General features: G+C 45.6%; 1 protein-coding gene across 2 annotated transcripts in view; it reads right to left on the bottom strand.

Annotated features, from left to right (window-relative positions):
• Positions 1-2,369: 2,369 nt before the first annotated feature.
• Positions 2,370-23,406, bottom strand: part of LRP8 (LDL receptor related protein 8) — a 308,337-nt gene continuing 287,300 nt past the window's right edge. For both annotated transcript variants that reach the window (XM_068238989.1, XM_068238988.1), the window contains 6 exons: positions 18,086-18,227; positions 15,796-15,948; positions 13,080-13,313; positions 10,569-10,637; positions 8,179-8,357; positions 2,370-2,929 (listed from right to left, as the gene is read on the bottom strand). In XM_068238989.1, the coding sequence (XP_068095090.1) occupies positions 2,891-2,929; positions 8,179-8,357; positions 10,569-10,637; positions 13,080-13,313; positions 15,796-15,948; positions 18,086-18,227 (816 nt within the window). In that variant the 3' untranslated portion in view covers positions 2,370-2,890. The remainder of the gene's footprint in view (positions 2,930-8,178; positions 8,358-10,568; positions 10,638-13,079; positions 13,314-15,795; positions 15,949-18,085; positions 18,228-23,406) is intronic.

Raw genomic sequence — 23,406 nt, forward strand, 5'->3', positions numbered from 1 at the left:
TTAAAGCAGACCTGAAAAGAATATAAACTGAGATAATTAATTGTATGTGTAGTACAGCTAAGAAATAGAACATTAGTAGCAAAAAAAAAAAAGGAGTCTTGTATTGTTTTCCAGCACAGGAGGAGTTATAAAAATTAAAAAAAAACAAAAAACAGACTTCAGTTATCCATGCAGAAGAGTTTCTCTGAGCTATTCAACCCACTGGGTCGATTACAGTCCTGTTTTCTGAAGCACTTAAGAACCAGAGACGAAGCACCCTCATGTATTTTACCATATATATCAGTGGGAACATTACAGAAAACATCTACCCTGCTCTCTGTTTCATTATTTACTGTTCAGATTGCTTCTCATCAGCCCAGATAAAATCTCCGATTGAGCATTCAGTCTGGCTTTGTTCAGGAATCTTTATAGCGGAGTCTGTCTTCTGTGCTGTCTTTTCAAGCTCAAGCCTGCCCCATTGTGGCTCTGCTCAGGAATCATTATAGCTGAGTCATCGCAAAGCCAGACTGAATGTTCAGTCAGGGATTTTATCTGGGCTGATAAGAAACAATCTGAACAGTAAATAATGAAACAGAGAGCAGGGTAGGTGTTTTCTCTAATGTCCCCACTGATATATATGGTAAAATACATGAGGATGCTTCGTCTCTGGTTCACTTTAAACAGCCAATAAACAGTGAGAGACAGCTTGACATACGGTTTTACTGCAGGAAAGTTCAAAGGGTCATTATTTCTGTGGTTTCTAAACTACAAATATGACAGAATGATGCAATGTTATAAAAAACAAAACTATATAACTGAAAATAAAAACGAGACTTTTCTATGCTACTAATGTTCCATTCATTATCCGTACTACACATTTTTTTTTTTTGCTTCAAGTTTGCTTTAAAAAGTACTCCAGCCAAAGGATCAACACAACACAACACACACAACTGCTCTGCCCTGTGGAAGGGTCTGTTGACCGCTGTGGTTTACGTTTAGAAGTTTAACTGCCTGAGTGTGCCAGCCCACTATCCGCCCCTTGCTTCATTGCGCCCTAGGCCATGGCCTTTGTTGCCTTCCCTCAAATCTGGCCATGGGTGGAATCAGTAGAAGGCGTTCCAAAAGGTAGCTTCTACTTCTTTCTAATGATGTGTTCTTCAACCAAGACGGTCAATGAGACGCTATCGATTTCAACGTCGCACATTTTATGCAGATTTCATGCAAGTGTTTGGAAATGAACCGATCAAATGCGACTGCTGATGATTTTGATCGGTCCAATACCAACTTGCATAAAATTACCATGACGTTAGCATCAACTCAAAACGATTAGCGTCTCACCGACCCTCCCTGTTCTTCAAGTACAATAACGCAGTTCACAGCTGTAAGGGTTAAATTCTGGGCTCCCAAATACATGATATAGATGTATATATAGATATTGCAGCTTCGTTATATTCACAGTACTTTTCTATGTGTTTTCTCTGCTAGGTTACTGTCTAGATTTGCTTGATTATAGTAACTCGTAAGGTGGCCACACACACTGTACAATTTTTTTTAAATGTATTCTCAATTCAAGAATTACAATCAATTTTTCTGATTGATTGTAACACATAAAACAAATCTGGCCAATGTACCACCCACGTGTGCTCAATTTTTCCACAATTATAAAAAAAAATGGATTGAAAACTTTATTAAAACATTATTAAACTGACAATATATCCTACACCATTCAATTTTCATAAAAATGTATCAGAAAAATCCACCACTCCAATCGGATTTTTTGCTCAAATAAAAAAAACCTTTAGGGCTCGTTTCCACTTGTGCGGCGTGTGTCTCGCAGACGCACGCCGGCACTGAGCGGGATCGCAGGCGAATCCCATCAGTCGTGCCATGGGAAACGCAGCCTCCGCTGCAAATTCTGCGGGGGGTTCCGGCCGAATCGCTGCCGCAAGCGATTCGGCCGGCAGCGCCATTATACCCTATGGCAGAGTTTCCTCGCGCGATTTGGCTGCGGGGAAACTCTGCGGATTCTCGCCGGAAACCGCGATAGTGGAAACAGACCCTTAGATTATTCATGACAACCGCTAGTTTTTATAGAATTGCTGTACAACGGGATGATTTTATTGTATCGTGTGTGGCCACCTTGACATTAATCTGGACACAGGCCGACAAGAAAGACGGTAGATGGAGCAACGACAAATAATAATAAAAAATGCCCTTTAACGGTAAGCAGAGTGGAGCTGGGTGTTCAGTGGCTTCTACCGCCAACATAGAAATCAAGAATTTTTTCAAAAATAAATATCTTCACCTTCTGTATGTACATCGTTTCCTTCCCCCCCCCCCCCCCCCGATAGCCCCTCACCAATGCACCCGGGGTTAATAAATATCCTACAAAAAAACCTCTAAACTTCATTATTAATTTACTGTTTATGTTGATGGAGAACCACAAAGTCTTGTTAAGTTTATATACAAAAAAACCTTCTATAAATATAATATTTTAAAAGGGTCGTTTTTGTCCCAGAAGCTGGCTATGTACAGAGAGCAAGACGGGCGTACCTCGGGCGAGGATCAAGTAAAAATGTGTATAAAAAGTTTATACATAGAAACCCTTACATCCTTTGGATGTTAGAAACATTTTTTTGTGGTTATCCATCAGCAAAATAAATAAGAAAGGGTAAGGGGGGACGTTATTGAGAGTGTGCGATTGTTGCCTGGTTCTGTGGGATCTCGTTGTCCCGCTATAGAGAGTGACGTAGCGAGATCTGTCCGCTCCCACGCTGGCTTGGCGAGTCGCGTGGGAAGTCTTGTATCACAGAATCCTTGATAGCGTTCCAGCTGAGGGACAGGGGACCGCTGGTGGCGTCTGTGGCGTTCAGCGATGAGCTGAGACTTAGTCAAGAGCGCAATTCAATGTTCAAGGCAGTCCGTCGTCTTCAAGGCTCAATGCCACTCGCTGGAGAGATGGAGAGAGAAGAGTGTGAAATGAGGAGGAGGATGTGTGCAGAGGCCTCAAGCAAGGACAGAACAATAAAGCTACGCAGCGTGACCATTCCGCGGGAGAGAACAGAAAATACGTCAATCAGCTGGCACAGCGGGACACCGCGCTCTGCGCGGCCAGAGACACGGATCGCTGTGACGGCAGCAGGGGAAATCGCAGCCAGTTGGAGCTAACAGGCAATTTTTTCTTCGGGATAATACAAATCTAGCCAGTAGGGTTCTGTTAGTGATATTGTTGATTATATAGCTCCAACGTCTTCTTCAGTGGTGGGCCGAAATTTCGCATGTGCGAAATTTCGCAGCGAAATTCGTAATTACGTATCGCAATCGTAATGCTAAATTTCAGAGAAAATCATAATTAATTTCGTATGTAAAGGTAGTATTTTAAAAATGTTTGCATCATTTTCGCAAACTTTTACATAATTTCGGTCCGACTTTAGAGGTTAATAGCAAAGCCCCCTTATGTGTGATTGCTACCACATTTGCTACATATGTTAAGCAGAATAGTGGGTATAAGTCACAAAAATAATTTTTCAAAAAGACCTTGTAGTTTTTGAGAAACTCTATTTTAAAAATGCAAAGAAAAATGGTTTTTAACCGGCTCAGCACCGCAGTGGCGAAAACCTTATGCATCTGAGCAACGTTCACCTCCCATTCATTCGCCAATAACTTTATTTCTACTTATCACAATTAATTGCTCTAGATCTTTTTTTTTTCCGCCACTAATTAGGCTTTCTTTGGGTAGTACAGTTTGCTAATTATTTTTTTCTAAATCCATTTTAACAGGAAGATTAAGAAAGAAATGAAAAAAATTCATTATTTCTCAGTTTTTGGCCATTATAGTTTGAAATTAATATATGCTACCATAAGTAAAATTTATGTATTTTATTTGCCCATCTGTCCCGGTTATTACACCGTTTAAATTATGTCCCTATCACAATTTATGGCGCCGATATTTTATTTAGAAATAAAGGTGCATTTTTTCAATTTGCGTCCATCACTACTTATAAGTTTACTGTTTGGCCACAAGATGGCCACAGTCAAAAAAGTCCTGGATGCGAACGATCTCGCATCCAGGAACTAAAAGAAGACGGAGAAGTTTCCTGGGGGAAGAAATACCGCGCTCTCTCAATAGAAAGCGTCGGTTTTTCTGCGGGGAAGTTAGATCGGTGAATGGGAATTATATTCCCATTCACTGATCGGGGGGCTAGTGGCGGGATCGTGCCCGATCGCGCGCATGATGCGGCGGCAGCAGCAGAGCCTATCTGGACGAGTATGCGGCGGCAGCAGCAGAGCCTATCTGGACGAGTATGCGGCGGCAGCAGCAGAGCCTATCTGGACGAGTAGGTTAGTCCACATAGGCCAAACTGGTTAAACTGTAATTTTTCTAAGTTTCAAAACCATTTTTTACTTGCATGTTTAAAATCGAGTTTCTCAAAAACTACAAAGTCTTTTTGCAAAATTCTTTTTTTGACTTGCACCCACTATTCTCCTTAAGAAAAACAAAAGTTTGCTTTCCTAAAACAGAAAGAATTTGCGATAATTCAGGTTGGAGTGAGCTCGAGATGTCTCCCAGGCACCACTGCTGAATATATGCAAATTAACCATTGTGCCCTTAGAAGCTAAACACACCTCCAGAACCGCTGGAATGCAATGATGTGTCAGCTTATTAATTTGTACAGAGCCATAATAATCCAACATGCATACAGACTGTTTCGGATTGTTTGATCCTCATCAGTGCATGGCATGGATTAATTTGGCTCTATGGAGTAGGGCTTGTAAATCCGAGAGGCACAGACTAACCAGCAAGCTCATGGTGACCCAGAACTCATTGGGGTGTGTAAGGGACTACAATGGTCCTAAAAGCCCCCTTACTAAGATGTTAAGAAAAACAAAAGTTTGCTTTCCTAAAACAGAAAGAATTTGCGATAATTCAGGTTGGAGTGAGCTCGAGATGTCTCCCAGGCACCACTGCTGAATATATGCAAATTAACCATTAAGGGTATTCTCCTTAACATATGTAGCAATTTTGGTGTCAATAGCATGTATGGGGTCTTTGCTATTCACTGCTAAATTCGGCAATAAATTACGCAAAATTTTGCGCTATTTTATGTGAAATTACAAATGACCACACGACATCAATTGAATTTGGAAATCGTAATTACGTATAAGCATAATTGCGAAAATGTAAGCGAAATTTAGCAAAATCGTAATTTGTCGATTAGGATCCTCACTAATCCCCTTATACTGCTGCATGGTGTGCGTATACAGGGCATGAAAGACTAGTAACAAACTACAAAATTCTCTTATTCCTATCTTGGCCTGCTGGTATCGGTTGTGTAAAGCACAACTGTCACAAGCGAGAGATATGGAGTCTCATTCAACTCATTAGCAGCTTCAAGTTATCTCGTTTGAAATAAGTGCAGTGCTTTTGACCTCAGTCGGCAGAGCTTGTACTGTAAATTTTCGGAATGTGTTGATCTCTCTCTGCTAGCAGAAGTCCTCTATTATTGTCTCACATTGCCCCCTAGTGACAAGTGGCCATAAAAACACATTGCAGAAGTACTCATTAGAAGTAGGGAAATGTAACAAATAAGACATTTTAAAAAATGTTCTAAAATAAGTTGGCCGGGAGCATTTGCAAGCCTCTAAATAATTTGGCTGCTAAAGGGTTATTAATAAAGCTATAAATCACTCAATGTGCCGCCAGATTGACCATTAGATAGATCCCTCTCTGATCGAATCTGATCAGAGAGGAGTCTATTGCCTGCCACACACTGCAGACAGATTGGAGCATGAAATCTATAGGAGATCATCTTGGCACCCCTGCCTGCCAGGCCGCCCCCCCTCCAGCTGGTGCGACTCCTCACCTCCTCCTGTGCCTGGCGCCTGTACCATGTGACACCACCGCATATACGGACCTCACCACTAGCGCCCGTGTCACGTGATCCAGACGCTCATGGTGGCATTTTAAAAAGATGCCAGACACGGGAGGAGGGGAGGGAGGCATCGGCATGACAGGTGGGTCTGCAACACTCACCTTGGGCCTGGGGGATACACGTGCACTAAGGGCTTGTTCACACCTAGGGCGTTTTGCGCATTTTTTTCAGCGCCGGCGATTTTCAAAATCGCCCTAAAAACACTTGTGCAATTAATTCCTATGGGATAGTTCATATGAGCGCGTTTTGTCAGCTTTCCGCTCAGCAAAGCACTGCCTGTACACTTTTTAGGGTGATTTTGATACAATGGAAGGTATAGAAAAAAAGCAAAATGCTCACAAAATCACTTTGTGCAGCGATTGCGTTCACGCTTTTATGAATAAATACATTGTATTTGTTTATTTCCGGTTTTATAAGCTCTGCAAAAACGCTTACAAAAGCACTTTGTACAAAATCGTAGCGTGCAGTGGAGCGCCGGGAGGGGAAATTACATTTTTAAAAAAGTCGCTGGCGTCAGCAATTTCGATTTTAGATGTGTACAAAGCCTAAGGGACAGGCCAGGGGTTTGTCTGGGAATTGAACGCTGTTTGCGCTGTGCACCTGATCGAGTCTTTGTGACCAATCAAATCCCTTTCAGCCACGTCTCCTTTGAAACTGAAATGACCAGAGAAATTATATCTAGCAAAAAAAAAAAAAACCCCTCTCTTTTGATCACAGCAAATGGCCAGTGGTGATGTCAGCAGTCATGTAACCACGAGGAGTGTTGTCAGAGTGCACAGGAGCGAGAACATAGAACGAGGGCAGTAAATGAATGTTATATATAATAGCAAATATATCGGCGCCAAGGGACAATGGAACCGCCGCTGAGAAGAACAATGTCTAAAAGTTCAGAAGTCAGGCATAGATCAAAGGTCAGCGCAGGTTTAGAAAGTCATTGTATGTAGGGAATGGTAAATTCTTCACCACAATATATCAAATGCTCAGAGGTAGGTATCCGCCAAACATCAAAACAAGAAAAGGCTTACCAGCTCCCAAGGGAAGGTAACAGGCGGCACCATTGTCTACTGATCTATGATTGACCATGACATGCGCGCTAAACTTCCGGGGTTCCCTGTTTATGGGCCCCGTATGTGAGTTATTGTTTTTATATCTACTGCCTTTTAAAGAAATTTTATCTAAATAAACGGGTTACGTTTAGATATTTTTGTTTTCCTATATAAATTCCTGAAACTTTATCTCCATAGAGATGTCCACTGAATCTTCACGACGTCTGATGTTCCCCGGACGTTATCTGTGACCTGAGCCATTTCACAACCTTATAATGTGGGTTGTTGGGAGCTGGTAAGCCTTTTCTTGTTTTGATGTTTGGCGGATACCTACCTCTGAGCATTTGATATATTGTGGTGAAGAATTTACCATTCCCTACATATAATGACTTTCTAAACCTGCGCTGACCTTTGATGTAAGCAAATGAATGTTCTTGTAATGTCGGGAACCGCAGTTGACAGATATTGTTCTTGTAATGTTCTTGTAATGTCGGGAACCGCAGTTGACAGATATTGTTATAGGGAACCTGAGCAGAGCATAAAAATGGAAATTTGAACTTACCTGGGGCTTCCTCCAGCCCCCCTGTAACCTGCAAGGTCCCGCGACATGCTCTGGGTCCCTTCCGTGCTCTCTCTGGCGACTCCGTTAGGTGCGCTACTTCACCCAAAGCCATACGCAACTATGCATGCGCTGCCGTCCGCCTTGATCACACGCCCGTCACCATGAGCATTATATGCAAGCGTGGTTCAGTCTTCTGAGAACTGCGCTTGCTCAAAACGCTCACAGCGACAGGCACGTGATCGAGGCAGACGGGCTGCGCAGGCGCATGATGTCGTGCACGTAACGGAGCCGCCAGCAGGAGCATGGAGGGGTCCCAGAGGACGTCGAGGGACCTCGCAGGCTACGGTGAGCGGGAGGAAGCCCCAGGTAAGTTCAGATCTCCATTTTTATGCTCTGCTCAGGTTCCCTTTAACAACTGCTGTCAAATCTGTCAGTGACATCACTGAGGATGAAGTACTGCCATTATTAGGGATAGTCAATAAGATGCGAATAATTCTGAGTTGCTCTAATTCCAATCTGCATTAAATTTGCATCGAGGAACTGCAGCACTTCGCTACTTCCAAACTCTGTGAATTTTTATTGATTCAGAATTATTGGCATGTCGGTAATGGTTTTCTGGCCGTCTATATTCCACGTCTGTGGCGGCCTCGGTACTCACAGCTGGGTAGATGTGGCCGATCTGCGTTGTCCGCTCTATGTGGATCTCCTCTTCCTCCTCCTCTTCCTCCTCCGTGGTTTTCCGATAGACGGGATTATCGAAATTCATACTCTTCGTGTTCTTCCTCTTCCAGTTCCTCCAGATGAGATAACCGGACAGGCAGAGAAGTGCGAGGACTGCTGCGGAAGGATGACACGGGATGAGCACCACTAAGCACAGACCACTGAGACCACCACTACTACACACACTACTGACCGCAGACTACTGAGCACAGACCACTGAGCACAGACAACTGAGCACAGACCACTGAGAACAGACCACTGAGAACAGACCACTGAGAACAGACCACTGAGAACAGACCACTGAGAACAGACCACTGAGAACAGACCACAGACCACTGAGACGACTACTGAGAACAGACCACTTAGACCACTACTGAGCACATACCACTACTGAGCACAGACCACTACTGAGCACAAACCACTACTGAGCACAAACCACTACTGAGCACAGACCACTACTGAGCACAGACCACTACTGAGCACAGACCACTACTGAGCACAGACCACTACTGAGCACAGACCACTACTGAGTACAGACCACTACTGAGTACAGACCACTACTGAGCACAGACCACTACTGAGCACAGACCACTACTGAGTACAGACCACTACTGAGCACAGACCACTACTGAGTACAGACCACTACTGAGTACAAACCACTACTGAGCACAGACCACTACTGAGTACAGACCACTACTGAGTACAGACCACTACTGAGCACAGACCACTACTGAGTACAGACCACTACTGAGTACAGACCACTGAGACCACTACTGAGCACAGACTACTGAGACCACTACTGAGCACAGACTACTGAGACCACTACTGAGCACAGACCACTGAGAACAGACCACAGACCACTGAGAACAGACCACTGAGACCACAGACCACTGAGACCACTACAGAGAACAGACCACTGAGAACAGACCACAGACCACTGAGACCACTACTGAGCACAGACCACTGAGAACAGACCACTGAGACCACTACTGAGCACAGACCACTGAGAACAGACCACTGAGACCACTACTGAGAACAGACTGAGACCACCACTACTACACACACCACTGACCACAGTCTACTAAGCACACACCACAGAGACCACTACTGAGCAGACCACTGAGACCACTACTGAGAACACACCACCAAGACCAAAGGTAGCCAAACAGGGTTAGGTAGCCCACAGTGATAGGTAGCCCCTGCCCTGTAGCCCTCCCCCCCCCCCAAAACAAGTGGCCAAGGTAGCCCACTGTGATAGGTAGCCACCCTCTCTATAGGTAGCCACCCTTCCCACCAACACAGGTGGCCAATGCAGCTTACTGGGATAGGTAGCCCCACCATAGGTAGTCCCCATCCCTTCCCCCCAAAAAGGTGGCCAAGGTATCCCCCAGAGATAGGCAGCTCCGCTCCCTTCAGAATATGGAGCCAAGGTAGATCACCACATTCTTCTCCAGCCCGCCCACCCTTCCGTGCTGCGACGCCCACCTCCTTTATTACACTCAAAGACCTCAGATCAGCAGCACCTAGAGAACAGATGAGCGGCATATAGTGGCAGCGAGATACGCTTCAGAAGCAGGAAGTGACTGGTGACATCACTTCCGCATCTGCAGTGCATTGCATGGCGGCTATGCACAACTTTCCTGTTCTCTAGGTGCCACAGATCTGAGGTCTTTGAGTGTCTTAAAGGAGGCGGGCGGGGCAGCACGGGGAAAAGGAAGGGTGCAGGCATGGCACCCACGGCATGAGCCATGCCTGTGCCACGGAGAACACTACTACACACACTACTGAGCACAGACCACTAAACACAACAGGCTAAAGACTGTGAACACAAATAAAAAGTTACATACAACCTTGTTGATTGCTACTTTTCTCATGTTTATTTGGATCAGTACATCTGCTACACCTGGCCAGAGTATGCCCAGCATTAGAGTGTTTGCAACACAGATATGTCAACTGCCTGTCACATATCCGCCTGGTGCCACATGGGACAGGCGTTTACTGTAAAGGCTTGATGGCAGAGGAGGACGGGTGAGATTCTAAAACACTGCACACAGGCATGGGGGTCACTTTACTCTTGTGGGGACACCAGCTGGGGGTCCATCAGGTATGTCTGTTGTCGCAATATCAAACGCCACTACCGCCACGCACTTGATCAAGCACTTGCCACTGACATTTTCAAGCATATCTGACCCATCCTTTCAAAGTTTTCACCACCACTTCTCCAGTTTGATAAAGGGATTGAATCGGAAAATCGATCATGCCGCACAGCTATGTTTATATTTACAGACATGCTCTGAAATCTCACCCTTCAATGCAGAGATGACTTACCAAGAGGCACAGCCACACCGATCACTGCAGCCGTCAGCGTGGACCGGAGGTCAGAGTCCACATTTCCAACTGGAAGATGAACAAAAATTTTTTTTTTACACTTGTACATACTTTTACAACGATTTCATATGTCTTATATTATACCTTTTATATTATTATTTTTTTATATGTAGACTTTTATTATATCATTGTATGTCAACGATTAATTATGTCTTTTATGCCTACAGTCTTTTAGGGCGCAGTTATGCACCAATATGCACTTTATGTCTTTTAGAATGAATATTTGTTATCTATACTTTCTTTCCCCAAGTAGTCTATAAAAAATATCCTCTTCGGGACGTGCTCATGAGGCGACCCAGCAATATTAGGTAGTCTTTCCTTAAACTCCTTACTAAATAGGTACTGACCCTGGCCGGGATTCGAACCCTGGTCTCCTGTGCCAGAGGCAGAGCCCTTGACCACTACTCTATTCAGCCTCTGAATAGACACACTTTGCACACATTTGTTTATTTTCTGTTTCCCGAACTTATACAACCACATCCCCTCTTGCTATTGGCCCAACATAGGTTACATAACCTGCCCCCTGCTCCTATTGGCCCAATATAGGTTACATAACCTGTCCCCTGCTCCTATTAGCCCACAAACACGCCCCCCATCTTGCCTCCTCCCCACCCATAGAAACACATTACCTGCCCATCACACAGCCCCCACCCCTTATGAACCATGTAATTGGTCCACCCATATACTCTTAGGTATATAAACCTTGATCTTCAGACTCACCGGTACAGAGGCGCTATTCGTGACCTTGAGACCATACTGGTGAGTCTGTTTTACTGCATTTTACTACATCTGATTGCATTGTGTTTTGCCACCCTTATTTTCTCCCTAACCCTCCCCCCACCTATAGTCTCCCCCCCCCCATATTTTTTTTCCCTCTCTCCCCCCCTTTTTTTCACTACGATTTTTACTCTTATAACAATCCCCGCACAGCCCCTCACCCCCTCTCCCAATATACCTCTAACCACAGCATTGTTTACCCATTATTCACGTTAACATAACTATACACCAAAAACCATCAGCACACATATACATCGGTCTAAGGACACGCTATCTGTCTCTGTCTTTACAGTGTACTCCTATCTGTTTATTGCCTGAGGAAGCGGGAACATACCCGTGAAACGCGTTGCACTGTTTGTTTTGGAGTATATTAATAAACCTGTTGTCATAAAACTGACGGTATCTTGTCTGCTTCGGGAAGGCGAGTCCACCACCACCTCCTGAGGGATTTTAAGCCTTTTAGAACCTTTTATCCTGCTGGCGCCTCTGTTCACTCTTACATTATCAATATCCACCTCTGGTGGAGGGGTGTTGCCCCTTATTTCCTTATCTACAGAGAGCGACTTTTAATCCTGAGTGAGGACAGGTCTAATCTCCTCACCTGCCTATACAGTGGTTGCCTAGGAGGTAACCCACGTTTGTGAGTATATACATTATATACTTTTCATTTCCAACCCTTTGTTTTGCATACTACACTATATTGGGCTCTCGGTATTTCTTTTGTCTTTATCAAAAATAACACAAAGCTCAGATATTTCCCTCGCCTCATATTTTTCACTTATCACAAAATCCCCCTCCACTGCTGAACGCCAGGAAAACATCCCCTAGCGTCTATAACTAAAACAAATGAAGTGACAGTCACATGACACTCTGGATGCCGCTACCCTGACCTACTCTGGCTCCGCCCGAGCGGCACGCCGCGGTTCATATTTACCTAAACCGGGTGCAGGATTCCCTTTCCCCTTCCTTGCAGGATTGGCTCTCCTCTTCCACCACGAGAAGCACTGTAATGCCAACAACCTCCTTCAGGTCCCAATCACATGATATGAATTATGCTGCCTGTCACTTGACAGGAAACTTGACAGGCAACCTATTGGGCCAATCAAAGTGCGGGGATAATGTCCTTTAAAGTGATTGGACCCGCAGGGGCTCATGGCAGGACGAGTGGAGCTCTTGTCATTGCCAATTAGCAGGCATAAGTTCGTAGCGCTCGCTATGCTACTCTTATAAGGCACGCTGACTCTGATAAGGCATGTTAACTCTGATAAGGCACACTAAGCGTGCAGTAAGGGGAGCAATAGTGATAGTGAATCAACACCAATTTATCAATAAGGTGAGGAAATATAACCTAGAAGAAAACTAAGGAGAAAGTTAATTTATTAAAGGCCCTCGGCTGCTGTAAGAGATACTTCCTGCCCTCCTATGGCACAATCTCTTAGAGGCCTTTGTCAAGGGCAGTAAACTGCCCTGGCAGTTTTCTAGGAGGGGGCGTGGCTAAACAACTAAACCTGGATTTTCAGTCACAAAAGGTCAGTTTATAAACATGTATTCATGCTGATCTCTTATAACTCCTGTGAACTGTGGAATTTATTTTCACACTTTAGGTCCACTTTAAGAAAAAAATCAAAATCAAAACCCATCTGTGACAGCAAGCCATGACAGGTGAGCACTCACAGTGCTGGTAGACGCTGCTGTTATCGGTGGGTAGCAGCCTTATCTCCTTGCGGTGTACAGTAGAGGTAGTTTGGAGGTAGTTTGTGGTGCTGGAGTGATTCAGTGTCGTCTCAGTGGAGGTGGCTGAAGTGGTGGACATGGTGGTTGTAGTAGTTGGGACTGGTGTTGTTGGGGCCACATTCGTGGTAGGGGAGTCGGTCACAAGCGGTGGTAGTGTTGGTACAGGAGTTGTCGCTGCAACAGATAAAAAAAAACATCTAAACAATAACAAATGCATTTGTAACACAAAACTATATGAAACACAAAATTATATTTTTGCTCTACAACATTAAACACAGCAAGAAAAACAAATAGAAAACATGAAAAGACTGGTCTAATATCACTTGAAGGCATGTTTACACTTCACGGAAGCGAACTGGTAACATTGCCTGCTTACAGGACAAATGATAAGATTGTCTTGTAATTAACAAATTGTTGTGCAAACAACAGAAGATTTGTCTTCGTTGTTTCCTCATCTCAGTACACCTCAACATAATCTGATCATTTTGATAGGCAAAGGCAAACTTATCAAAGTAAAGGAGAAGTTTGAATTATTAACCCCTCCAGTAACTTGGAAACCAATAATGTATTGTTTTTTTTTCCTAATAGTTTTATGCTGTGTTTAACGTTTTAAACCACAAATTAAATCTGAGTTTCAGAACAGAATCACCACCTTCTGAACGATGTAACGGAGAATAGTAAGGCCCACAGGCTACAGATCTGGCAATGAGCTAAACACATTCATGGCAGGCCCCTGAGTTCTGCTAATAAGATAGAATTCACTCTTGCTATAAAAGTTCCCAGGGTCTCCATTATAATCGGTGTACAGCTCTCCGGCCGGCACACTCAGCAGTCATGATCAGGATAAATGGATTGATTTTTAGGCATGTGGTTTTTCTTTTTAAGATAACAGCAGCTAACAGACATTAACTGCGACTGCAGGTGGCCGGGTGTAATGTAATACTCTCTGCACATCACAAGGTGCGGGAGAAACCATTTCTGTGGTAATAAATGTCAATTAGTTGTAAATGATCTAATGAGGAATAATTGCTGGAGGAGTTGTGGAAAGTGGCGATATTAGTAGTATGGCTTCTGTAATTGCTTACACAGCTTGCGCCAAATAAAGTCACCGGTCCGAAACGGATTACTGAGATGAATTTAGAAAGAACTGTCTTCAGAATCAAGGCTGGCGTTTGTTTTTAAAGGAAACCTTAACGAAGAGGAATATGGATGTTTCATTTTAAATAATACCAGTTGCCTGGCAGGCCTGCTGATCTCTTTGGTTGCAGTAGTGGCTGAATCACACACCTGAAACAAGCATGCAGCTAATCCTGTCTGGCTTCAGTCAGAGCACCTGATCTGCATGCTTGTTGAGGGTCTGTAGCTAAAAGTATTAGAGATACAGGATCAGCAGGAGAGTCAGGCAACTGGTATTATTTTATAAGGAAAAATGCATATTCTTCTCTATATGAAGAGATGGACTAGTCCAAAACCTGTCACTTCTGTCAGATTTCTACTGCCTACTGTAAGTGACAGCAACATAAGAGAAAAGTAATTTATGGCTCATTTTACTCTGGAAAAAAAGTACTTCTTATTTGTATATGTTTGCACATATTTTAAATGTTACAATTGTTCGCCATAGTGCCCCTTCAACTGAAAAGTGGACACAACTGCGTCAGTGAGCTCGGGCCCTTAGGAATAGGAGGAATTAGGAAGGTCTCTCAGGCAGTGCAGTGTGTGTGTGTGGAAAATTGCTGTTGCTGAGGTAACCAATACATCTGCTGTATTGCATCAATGCCCAGCACTAGAAAGGTTAAGCACAGAACAGTTTCACAGGACACCTGGCAGCAGGAGGGAGGAGCCCTTCACAAATCATGCCTAGCCTGCACTGCTGCTCTACCTGTAGAACTGCTATTAAGCACTTCTTAATCTGCAGCAGTTCAGGAAAGGAGTTGCACTTCTCATAACTGTAGTGCAGCTCTAGAAATACACACTAAACTGCCGCTATTACGTAGGATTTAAGAAGTTTCTCATTATCATGCAGAACAGTTCCTCTGCTGGTTAGAACAACTGTCGGTAATGCTTTGATAAATCTGGCCCACAGCTTGTTGTCACACACCGTATTGTTGAATAAACTCATTTCCTGTGTACATTTGCTATCGGTACCTGTCATTTATAGGCGCAGGGTGAGCAGAATCACTGAATCACACGGGCCACAGACTATAGCATTGCTGCTACAGCTGTGCCAAACTCAGGCGCTGCATGGCGTGCTGTGCGCACCGAGAAGACCTGCCTTGCATTTCTCTTAGGGAGGGATCACACTTGCATCTGCGGGAATTGCAGACTATTCCCCACAAGTTTTTTGCTGCACAATTGTGAGATTTGTAGAGCGTTTTTTTTTGTACAGTAGCCATTGATTTCTTTTTAAAACCACATGCATTATGTGGGAAAGTAGGGCAAGTTTTAACTTTTTTTTTACACTATGCGGAATCCCATGTCTTTGTACAACGCAACAGCACCGTAGACTATTGTTATCTGCGATTCCGCATGTGTTATTTGCCTGCGGCACAAGGCTGCGGATTTGCTCTAGTGTGACCCCTGCCTGGCAGTCTTACCCCGGCGCAGACAACACACAGCTCATCATTCACCCTTTTATGCTGCGTCCCCCTCTACTTACGTCTCCCGCAGCTCCTCATGTCCGGCCCCAGCTCCACGCCATCGGCACAGGCGCACGTGTATTTGGGGGAGTGGACGGAGATCTGGGGGGCCGCCAGGCACAGGTACTCGCAGCCGCCGTTCGGAAGTGGGCCCTGGTTACAGGAATTCACCGCTAGGGATATTGGGAAACAGGTCATGTGATTAATGCCAAAAACAGGGAAATTCAAATAAGAATATATTATACATGAATATAAAGCTTAGGTCGAAATTATGCTGCATGTCAGGTGAAATGTACCTGGCTGCCCTGCTGATCCTCTGCCTCTAATACTTTCAGCCATAGACCCTGAACAAGCCTGCAGCAGATCAGGTGACTGAAGTGTGACTGGATTAGCTGCATGCTTGTTTCAGGTGTGATTCAGACACTACAGCAGTCAACTAGAAAAGCAGGGCTGCCAGGCAACTGGTATTGTTTAACAGGAAATAAATATGGCAGCCTCCATATTCTTCTCACTTCAAGTGTCCTTTAAAGGAATACTGTAGGGGGGGGGGGGGGGGTCGGGGGAAAATGAGTTGAACTTACCCGGGGCTACTAATGGTCCCCCGCAGACGTCCTGTGCCCGCCCAGCCACTCACCAATGCTCCGGCCCCGCCTCCGGGTCACTTCTGGAATTTCAGACTTTAAAGTCTGAAAACCTCTGCGCCTGAGTTGCCGTGCCCTCGCTCCCGCTGATGTCACCAGGAGTGTATAGCACAAGCCCAGTATGGTCTGTGCCTGCGCAGTACGCTCCTGGTGACATCAGCAGAAGTGAGGACACGGCAACACAGGCTCAGTGGTTTTCAGACTTTAAAGTCTGAAGTTCAATAAGTGAGCCGGAGCATCGGTGAGTGGCTGCGCGAGCACAGGATGTCTGCGGGGGACCATTAGAAGCCCCGGGTAAGTTCAACTCATTTTCCCCCGACCCCACAACAGTATTCCTTTAAAGGAGTTATCAGGGGGGGGGGGGGGGGAAAGCTAATATAAGTGGTACTTACCGGGGGCTTCCTCCAGCTCCAAGCTCCCAGGACATCCCTCGCCGCAGCTCTGCCAGCAGCCGTTCGCCGCAAGTCCGTCCCGGTCCCCGGCGATGACGTCAGGGCGACCTCCAGGTCGCCATTGTCCGCAGACGGGAATCGAGTGGGCGGGGGTCGAGTGGCATGATCGGGCCAGCTGAATATTATCAGCTTGCCGGATCAGCTGGTCGATACACGGTACAGAAACGTACCGTGTATCCCCAGCATGACAACTGATCACTTCCCTGCCTCTAGAGGGAACAGCCGTGTCACACGGCTGTCCTCAGTACAGAGCTGCCGTAGATTGCAGCACTGTACAATGTAATTAGACGACGATCGCCGCTGGGAGACTAAAGGCGGAGCTCTGCCATCCAAGCAGGGATGCGTGTGCATCGGCGCGCGCGATGTCCTGCAAACTACGCCCCAAGGACCTTCCGCCGATCAGTGTTAAGCAGTCCTGGGGCTGCTGCCGCGTCCACGCCCATCGGCGTGACGCCGTCGGCAAGAAGTTAAGGCGCAAGCACATCAGACAGATCTCTCTCTGATCAAATCTGATCGAGAAGAGATCTGTTGCCTGCCCATACACTGCAGCCAGATCCCCAATCGATTTGAGCATTTAGCACGAAATCTCTCGGTAATAGGCCTTGTGACCTCGCCGCCCCCGGTGTTGTCCCCCAATTCCCCCCCCCCCGGTGCCGGATACTTTACCTGTCTGTGTCTGCCACTGGATCGGACTTTATTCAAGCACCCCACGTGGTTGCCGACGTATACGTGTGCGCGATGTCACACATGCACCCATGTTACCCTGGCAACCACATGCGGCGCATGCACAGACAGGTAAAGTATACTGCACTGCACCTGACATTTACCTTATTTTACCTAGAGCGGACAGCGCCGGGGGTTCCATTGCATTCATAGCTCGTCCCAATATCGCACGCAGTTAACATTGCGCACCCAATCGAGGGAGTTGGCCCTGCATCTTCTAGCATGTCCGATCGATACAATTAGTCTCATTGACGATCACGTATGCTCTTGGCAGCACCGATTTTCATCCAATTATAATAATCGGATTGGATGATTGATTGGTCGCCAAATTGCCTGATGTGTGGCCACCTTTAGCATCACCCACAGAGATGAAGACCTGATTCCTTGGGCGATAGTTTAGGGAGGAGTGACCTGGGAACTGTTAGCATGATATGAACCATCCATAGTGAGAGGTTTAAGATCTTGGCGCAGTTTCGGAATGACGGCTCCCGTACCTTTTGGCTGTTTGAGCTGATGGACGATGACGATGTCGTGAGGATTGTTGAGATTTTCTGCCAAGATTAAGATCTCTTTTCCGGTCAGCCGGTTGGCGCTGAATATCGCCTCATTTTCCAGATCTGTCCAAAAGACCTTGTCCTGCGGATTCACAGAGAGGCCGAGAATCAGTGAGAAGACAGAGAGAACTCGCCACATTCACAATGTATAAACCAGAGAGAAAAGAATGGCCACATGCCATTTCCTGCACCATCCGTTAAGCATTTCAACAGTACAACTTTATTATTTCATCAAAATAACAAAATAAAACCAATTCAAAACAGTATATTAAAGAGGAGCTGTTAGGTATAAGGTCTCAGAGAAAATAAACACATATATCAGTAGCTAAAGATTGGCTGTACTTACATTACATATGCATTTCACTGTCCATGTTTGGATTTCACAGAATTTGTATATAGTATATGCAGAGATAGATGCTCCTGACAGCTCATGGCAGGCTCCATGTTTTTCTGTCAAATGTGTCGTCATGTCCTGCCTGCTTCCTGATCATAGATAAGCTTGTACTTAAACAACACAGTGTGCAGTGAATATTAATGAGCCATGTGGCTAGGAACAATAGCTGACTCCTGCAGTGTACTCTGCCCGAGATTTATCAGTGCTACGCGATTACAAGCTGCTGTAACGTCTCATTAGCAGCCGAGGGGAGAGCCCCAGAATGCTTTGCAGTATGGTATGCGGCTTGCGTCTTCTTAAGAATAACAGCCTTGCTGATAAGCACACATCAAAGGTAACTGAGATTTTTATCTTCACTAATTGCTTTTGGGCTTCCTTCTAAACTGTTTAACACAGGAGAATAGAGGTTTAAATTAGCTTCTGCAGCCTGACAGTTACTCTTTAACACCTCTTCTGCAAGATATAATCAATATTCTAATTCACAACCTGTATTGCTACAGAAAAAGTTACACTACTTCAACAAATACAGTGGGATGCGAAAGTTTGGGCAACCTTGTTAATCGTCATGATTTTCCTGTATAAATCGTTGATTGTTATAATAAAAAATTTCAGTTAAATATATCATACTTGTGACTAAGCCCGTTAAAAACGGGCTAGGTCTGTCACCAATACCGCTGCGCGCATTCGTGCACACCCATCGTGCACACACGCCGCACGCCCAACGCATGCGCACACACGCCTGCCCCTTCTGGCCCCGTCCTCTTCCGGCTCTCTGCAGTGTCTCTGCGTCTCTCCCTGCACATGTGCAGTGCAAAAAAGCACTGACACAGGGACGGGCGCAGGGACATTAGGGTTTTATTATATAGGATAGGAGACAGACACAGTGATATTTGAGAAGTGAAATTAAGTTTATTGGAATTACAGAAAGTGAGCAATAATTGTTAAAACAAAATTAGGCAGGTGCATAAATTTGGGCACCACAAAAAATAAATGAAAACAATATTTAGTAGATCCTCCTTTTGCAGAAATTACAGCCTCCAAACGCTTCCTGTAGGTTCCAATGAGAGTCTGGATTCTGGTATTTTGGACCATTCCTCTTTACAAAACATCTCTAGTTCATTCAGGTTTGATGGCTTCCGAGCATGGACAGCTCTCTTTAACTCACACCACAGATTTTCAATTATATTCAGGTCTGGGGACTGAGATGGCCATTCCAGAACGTTGTACTTGTTCCTATGCATGAATGCCTACGTGGATTTTGAGCAGTGTTTAGGGTCGTTGTCTTGTTGAAAGACCAGCCCCGCCGCAGCATCAGCTTTGTCACTGATTCCTGGACATTGGTCTCCAGAATCTTCTGATACTGAGTGACATCCAGGCATCCCACAAGTTTGACAAGATTCCCAGTCCCTGCACTGGCCACACAGCCCCACAACATGATGGAACCACTACCATCATGCTGTGAGGCTGAAGGTAGCAGGTGCTTTTCTTGGAATGCGGTGTTCTTTTTCCTCTATGCATAACGCCTCTTGTTATGCCCAAATAACTCAATTTTAGTTACATCAGTCCACAGCACCTTATTCCAGTATGAAGCTGGCTTGTCCAAATGCACTTTAACATACCTCAAGCGGCTCAGTTTGTGATGTGGGCAGAGAAAAGGCTTCATCTGCATCACTCTCACATACAGCATCACCTTATGTAAAGTGTGCCAAATGGTTGAACGATGCATAGTGATTTCATCTGCAGCAAGATGATGTTGTAGGTCTTTGGTGATGGTCTGTGGTTTTACTCTGACTGTTCTCACCATTCGTCGCTTCTGTTTATCCGAGATTTTTCTTGATCTGCCACTTCGAGCCTTAACATGAACTGAGCCTGTGGTCTTCCATTTCCTCAATATGTTCTTAACTGTGGAAACAAACAGCAGCTTTCTGTATCCTTCCCCTAAACCATGATGGTGAACAATCTTTGTCTTCAGGTCATTTGAGAGTGGATTTGAGACCCCCATGTTGCTACACTTCAGAGAAAATTAAAAGAGGAGGGAAACTTACAATTGACCCCCTTAAATAGTCTTTCTTATAATTGGCATTCACCTGGGTCACTGAGCTTACGAAGCCAATTCGAGTTCCAATAATTAGTTCTAAAGGTTTTGGAATCAATAAAATGACAACAGTGTCCAAATGTATGCACCTGCCTAATTTTATTGAAACAATTATTGCACACTTTCTGTAAATCCAATAAACTTCATTTCACTTCTCGAATATCACTGTGTGTGTCTCCTATAAGATATATTTAACTGACATTTTTTATTGTAACAACCAACAATTTATAAATCATAAGGATTAACAAGGTTGCCCAAACTTTCGCATCCCACTGTAGCAATTGCGGGTTCTTTTTGATTCCTCCAATGCTCAGAAACAAGCAATAAAGTTAACAAATGTTTTGATACACAATATGATGAAAAATACTAAGTTATTTGAAAGAAGACAAAGAATAAGAACATAATAACATAATAATTTACAGTATTATAAACACACTACATCCAGGGCCGGGCCGAGGCATAGGCTGGAGAGGCTCCAGCCTCAGGGCGCAGTGTAGGAGGGGGCGCACAATTCATTCAGCTGTCATTCCTAATTGTGTTTGAAGCAGAAAGAAATAAGAAAAGGGGATACATAGCAGTGACTGCAAGCCAGATAACTAGATATTAAGGTGTTGGGGAGGTTGTGGGCCCTGTGGCACCTCTTAGTCTAATAGCAATCAGTGTGTAAGGGCTGGGGTGTGAGGGATGGGGGGGGGGCGCACTTTGCTGTCTCAGCCTTGGGTGCTGGAGGACCTTGTCCCGCCCCTGACTACATCACCTTGTGTTTGTTAGGTGTTCCGCTCAAGGTTGCAGTAACTTCTATCTTTCCTAGAGAGCAACTCTTTCCTCACAATAGCTTAGAAGTTCATCAGGGGAGAATCATGCAGTCGGATTTAGCTAGGTGGCCAGCCCAGCTATTAGTTGAGAGAATTCCGTCGTCTCAAAATAGTAGCTGGGTTTTATACCTTTTTGCTCCATAGAGAACTATGGAGTACGATAAAACCCCTCGAGACCCTCGGCAACTCTCAACAACTCATCATGGCCGGAACGGCACCAACTGGGCCACATTCTGGTCAGGCACGTAATTGACAGATTTATAGCCCCCTCTAAATGTCTTTTTCCCCATGCAAAGGCGTTGCAATGGGGATAGCAGCCATAGCCGTTGCTATGGGGCCCCGCGGCAGCCCTACGCAGAGGCGGGACAAGGTCCTCCAGCACCCAAGGCTGAGACACAAAAGTGCGCCCCTCCATCCCTCCCACCCCAGCCTTCTTCACACATTGATTGCTATTAGACTAAGAGGCGCCACAGGGCCCACAACCTCCCCAACACCTTAATATCTAGTTATCTGGCTTGCAGTCACTGCCATGTATCCCCTTTTCTTATTTATTTCTGCTTCAAACACAATTAGGAATGACAGCTGAATGAATTCTGCGCCCCCTCCTACACTGCGCCCTGAGGCTGGAGCCTCTCCAGCCTATGCCTCGGCCCGGCCCTGGCCCTACGTCACAGGGGGCCCGCAGCTGAGAGGACTTTTTCTTTTTAATTATACCCCTCCCTCCCTCACCTCAGCGGGCCCCCCTCCTTTTATGAGCGGCGGGAGGTGCGGCATATACAGGAGACTCCGGCGGGGGTAATCAGACGCTAGAGGTCCAGCTGCCTCCGGGCTACACTGTCTCCTCTGTATGCTGTGTGCACTGCTTCCTGGTTTATTGTGTGCGGCATACAGAGGAGACACCGTAGCCCGGGAGGCTGGACCTATGGCGTCTGATTACCCCCGCCGGAGCCTGCTGTATATGCCGCTCTCCCGCCGCTGATAAAATGAAGGGGGACCCCAGGTGAGGCAGAAAAGAGAGGGGCCCCTACCCCACTAAACTACTTGGATACCTACCCTCCCACCCGGCTTCCTAACTGCCTACCCGGCTACCTACCCTCCCACCCGGCTACCTAACTGCCTACCCTCCCACCCGACTGACCACCCTCCCACCCGACTACCTAACTGACCACCCTCCCACCCGGCTACCTAACTGCCCACCCGGCTACCTACCTGCCCACCCTTCCACCCAGCTACCTATCTGCCTACCCTGCCACCCAGCTACCTATCTGCCTACCCTGCCACCCAGCTACCTAACTGCCTACCCTGCCACCCAGCTACCTATCTGCCTACTCTGCGACCTAACTGCCTACCCTCCCACCTGGCTATCTATCTGCCTACCCTGCTACCTAACTGCCTACCCTCCCACCCGGCTACCTAACTGCCTACCCAGTGCAGTGCCTGCACCACAAATAGCGTGCCAGCCTGCCCAACCACCCTCCCCCCAGGTAAATAATGTTAGCCCACTATAGACCTGGCTACATATACTGCATTTTGTGGGGAAATCTGGCGACAAACCTATTTGCATATTGTGGGGAAATCTGCCGACAATTTGCTGGCATATTGTAGGGAAATCTACAGACAATCTGGTTGCATTTTGTGGGTAAATCTGACGACAATCTGGTTGCATTTTGTGGGTAAATCTGACGACAATCTGGTTGCATTTTGTGGGTATATCTGCCCGAAATCTGGTTGCATATTGTAGGGAAATCTGCCGACAATCTGGTTGCATTTTGTGGGGAAATCAGATTTCCCCACAAAATGTTTGGGTGGGAGGTCCGAGGTCCGTGGGGTTGGAAGGTGGATGGGGGGGCCCATCATTTTTTTTTTGCTATGGGGCCCACTCATTTCTAGCTACGCCCCCATGTAAACAATTAGATATTCGCTCTGGAATACAACTACTAAATTTACAACCCACTTC

Source organism: Hyperolius riggenbachi, chromosome 6 (genome assembly GCF_040937935.1).
Source record: "Hyperolius riggenbachi isolate aHypRig1 chromosome 6, aHypRig1.pri, whole genome shotgun sequence".
Taxonomy (NCBI): Eukaryota; Metazoa; Chordata; class Amphibia; order Anura; family Hyperoliidae; genus Hyperolius; species Hyperolius riggenbachi.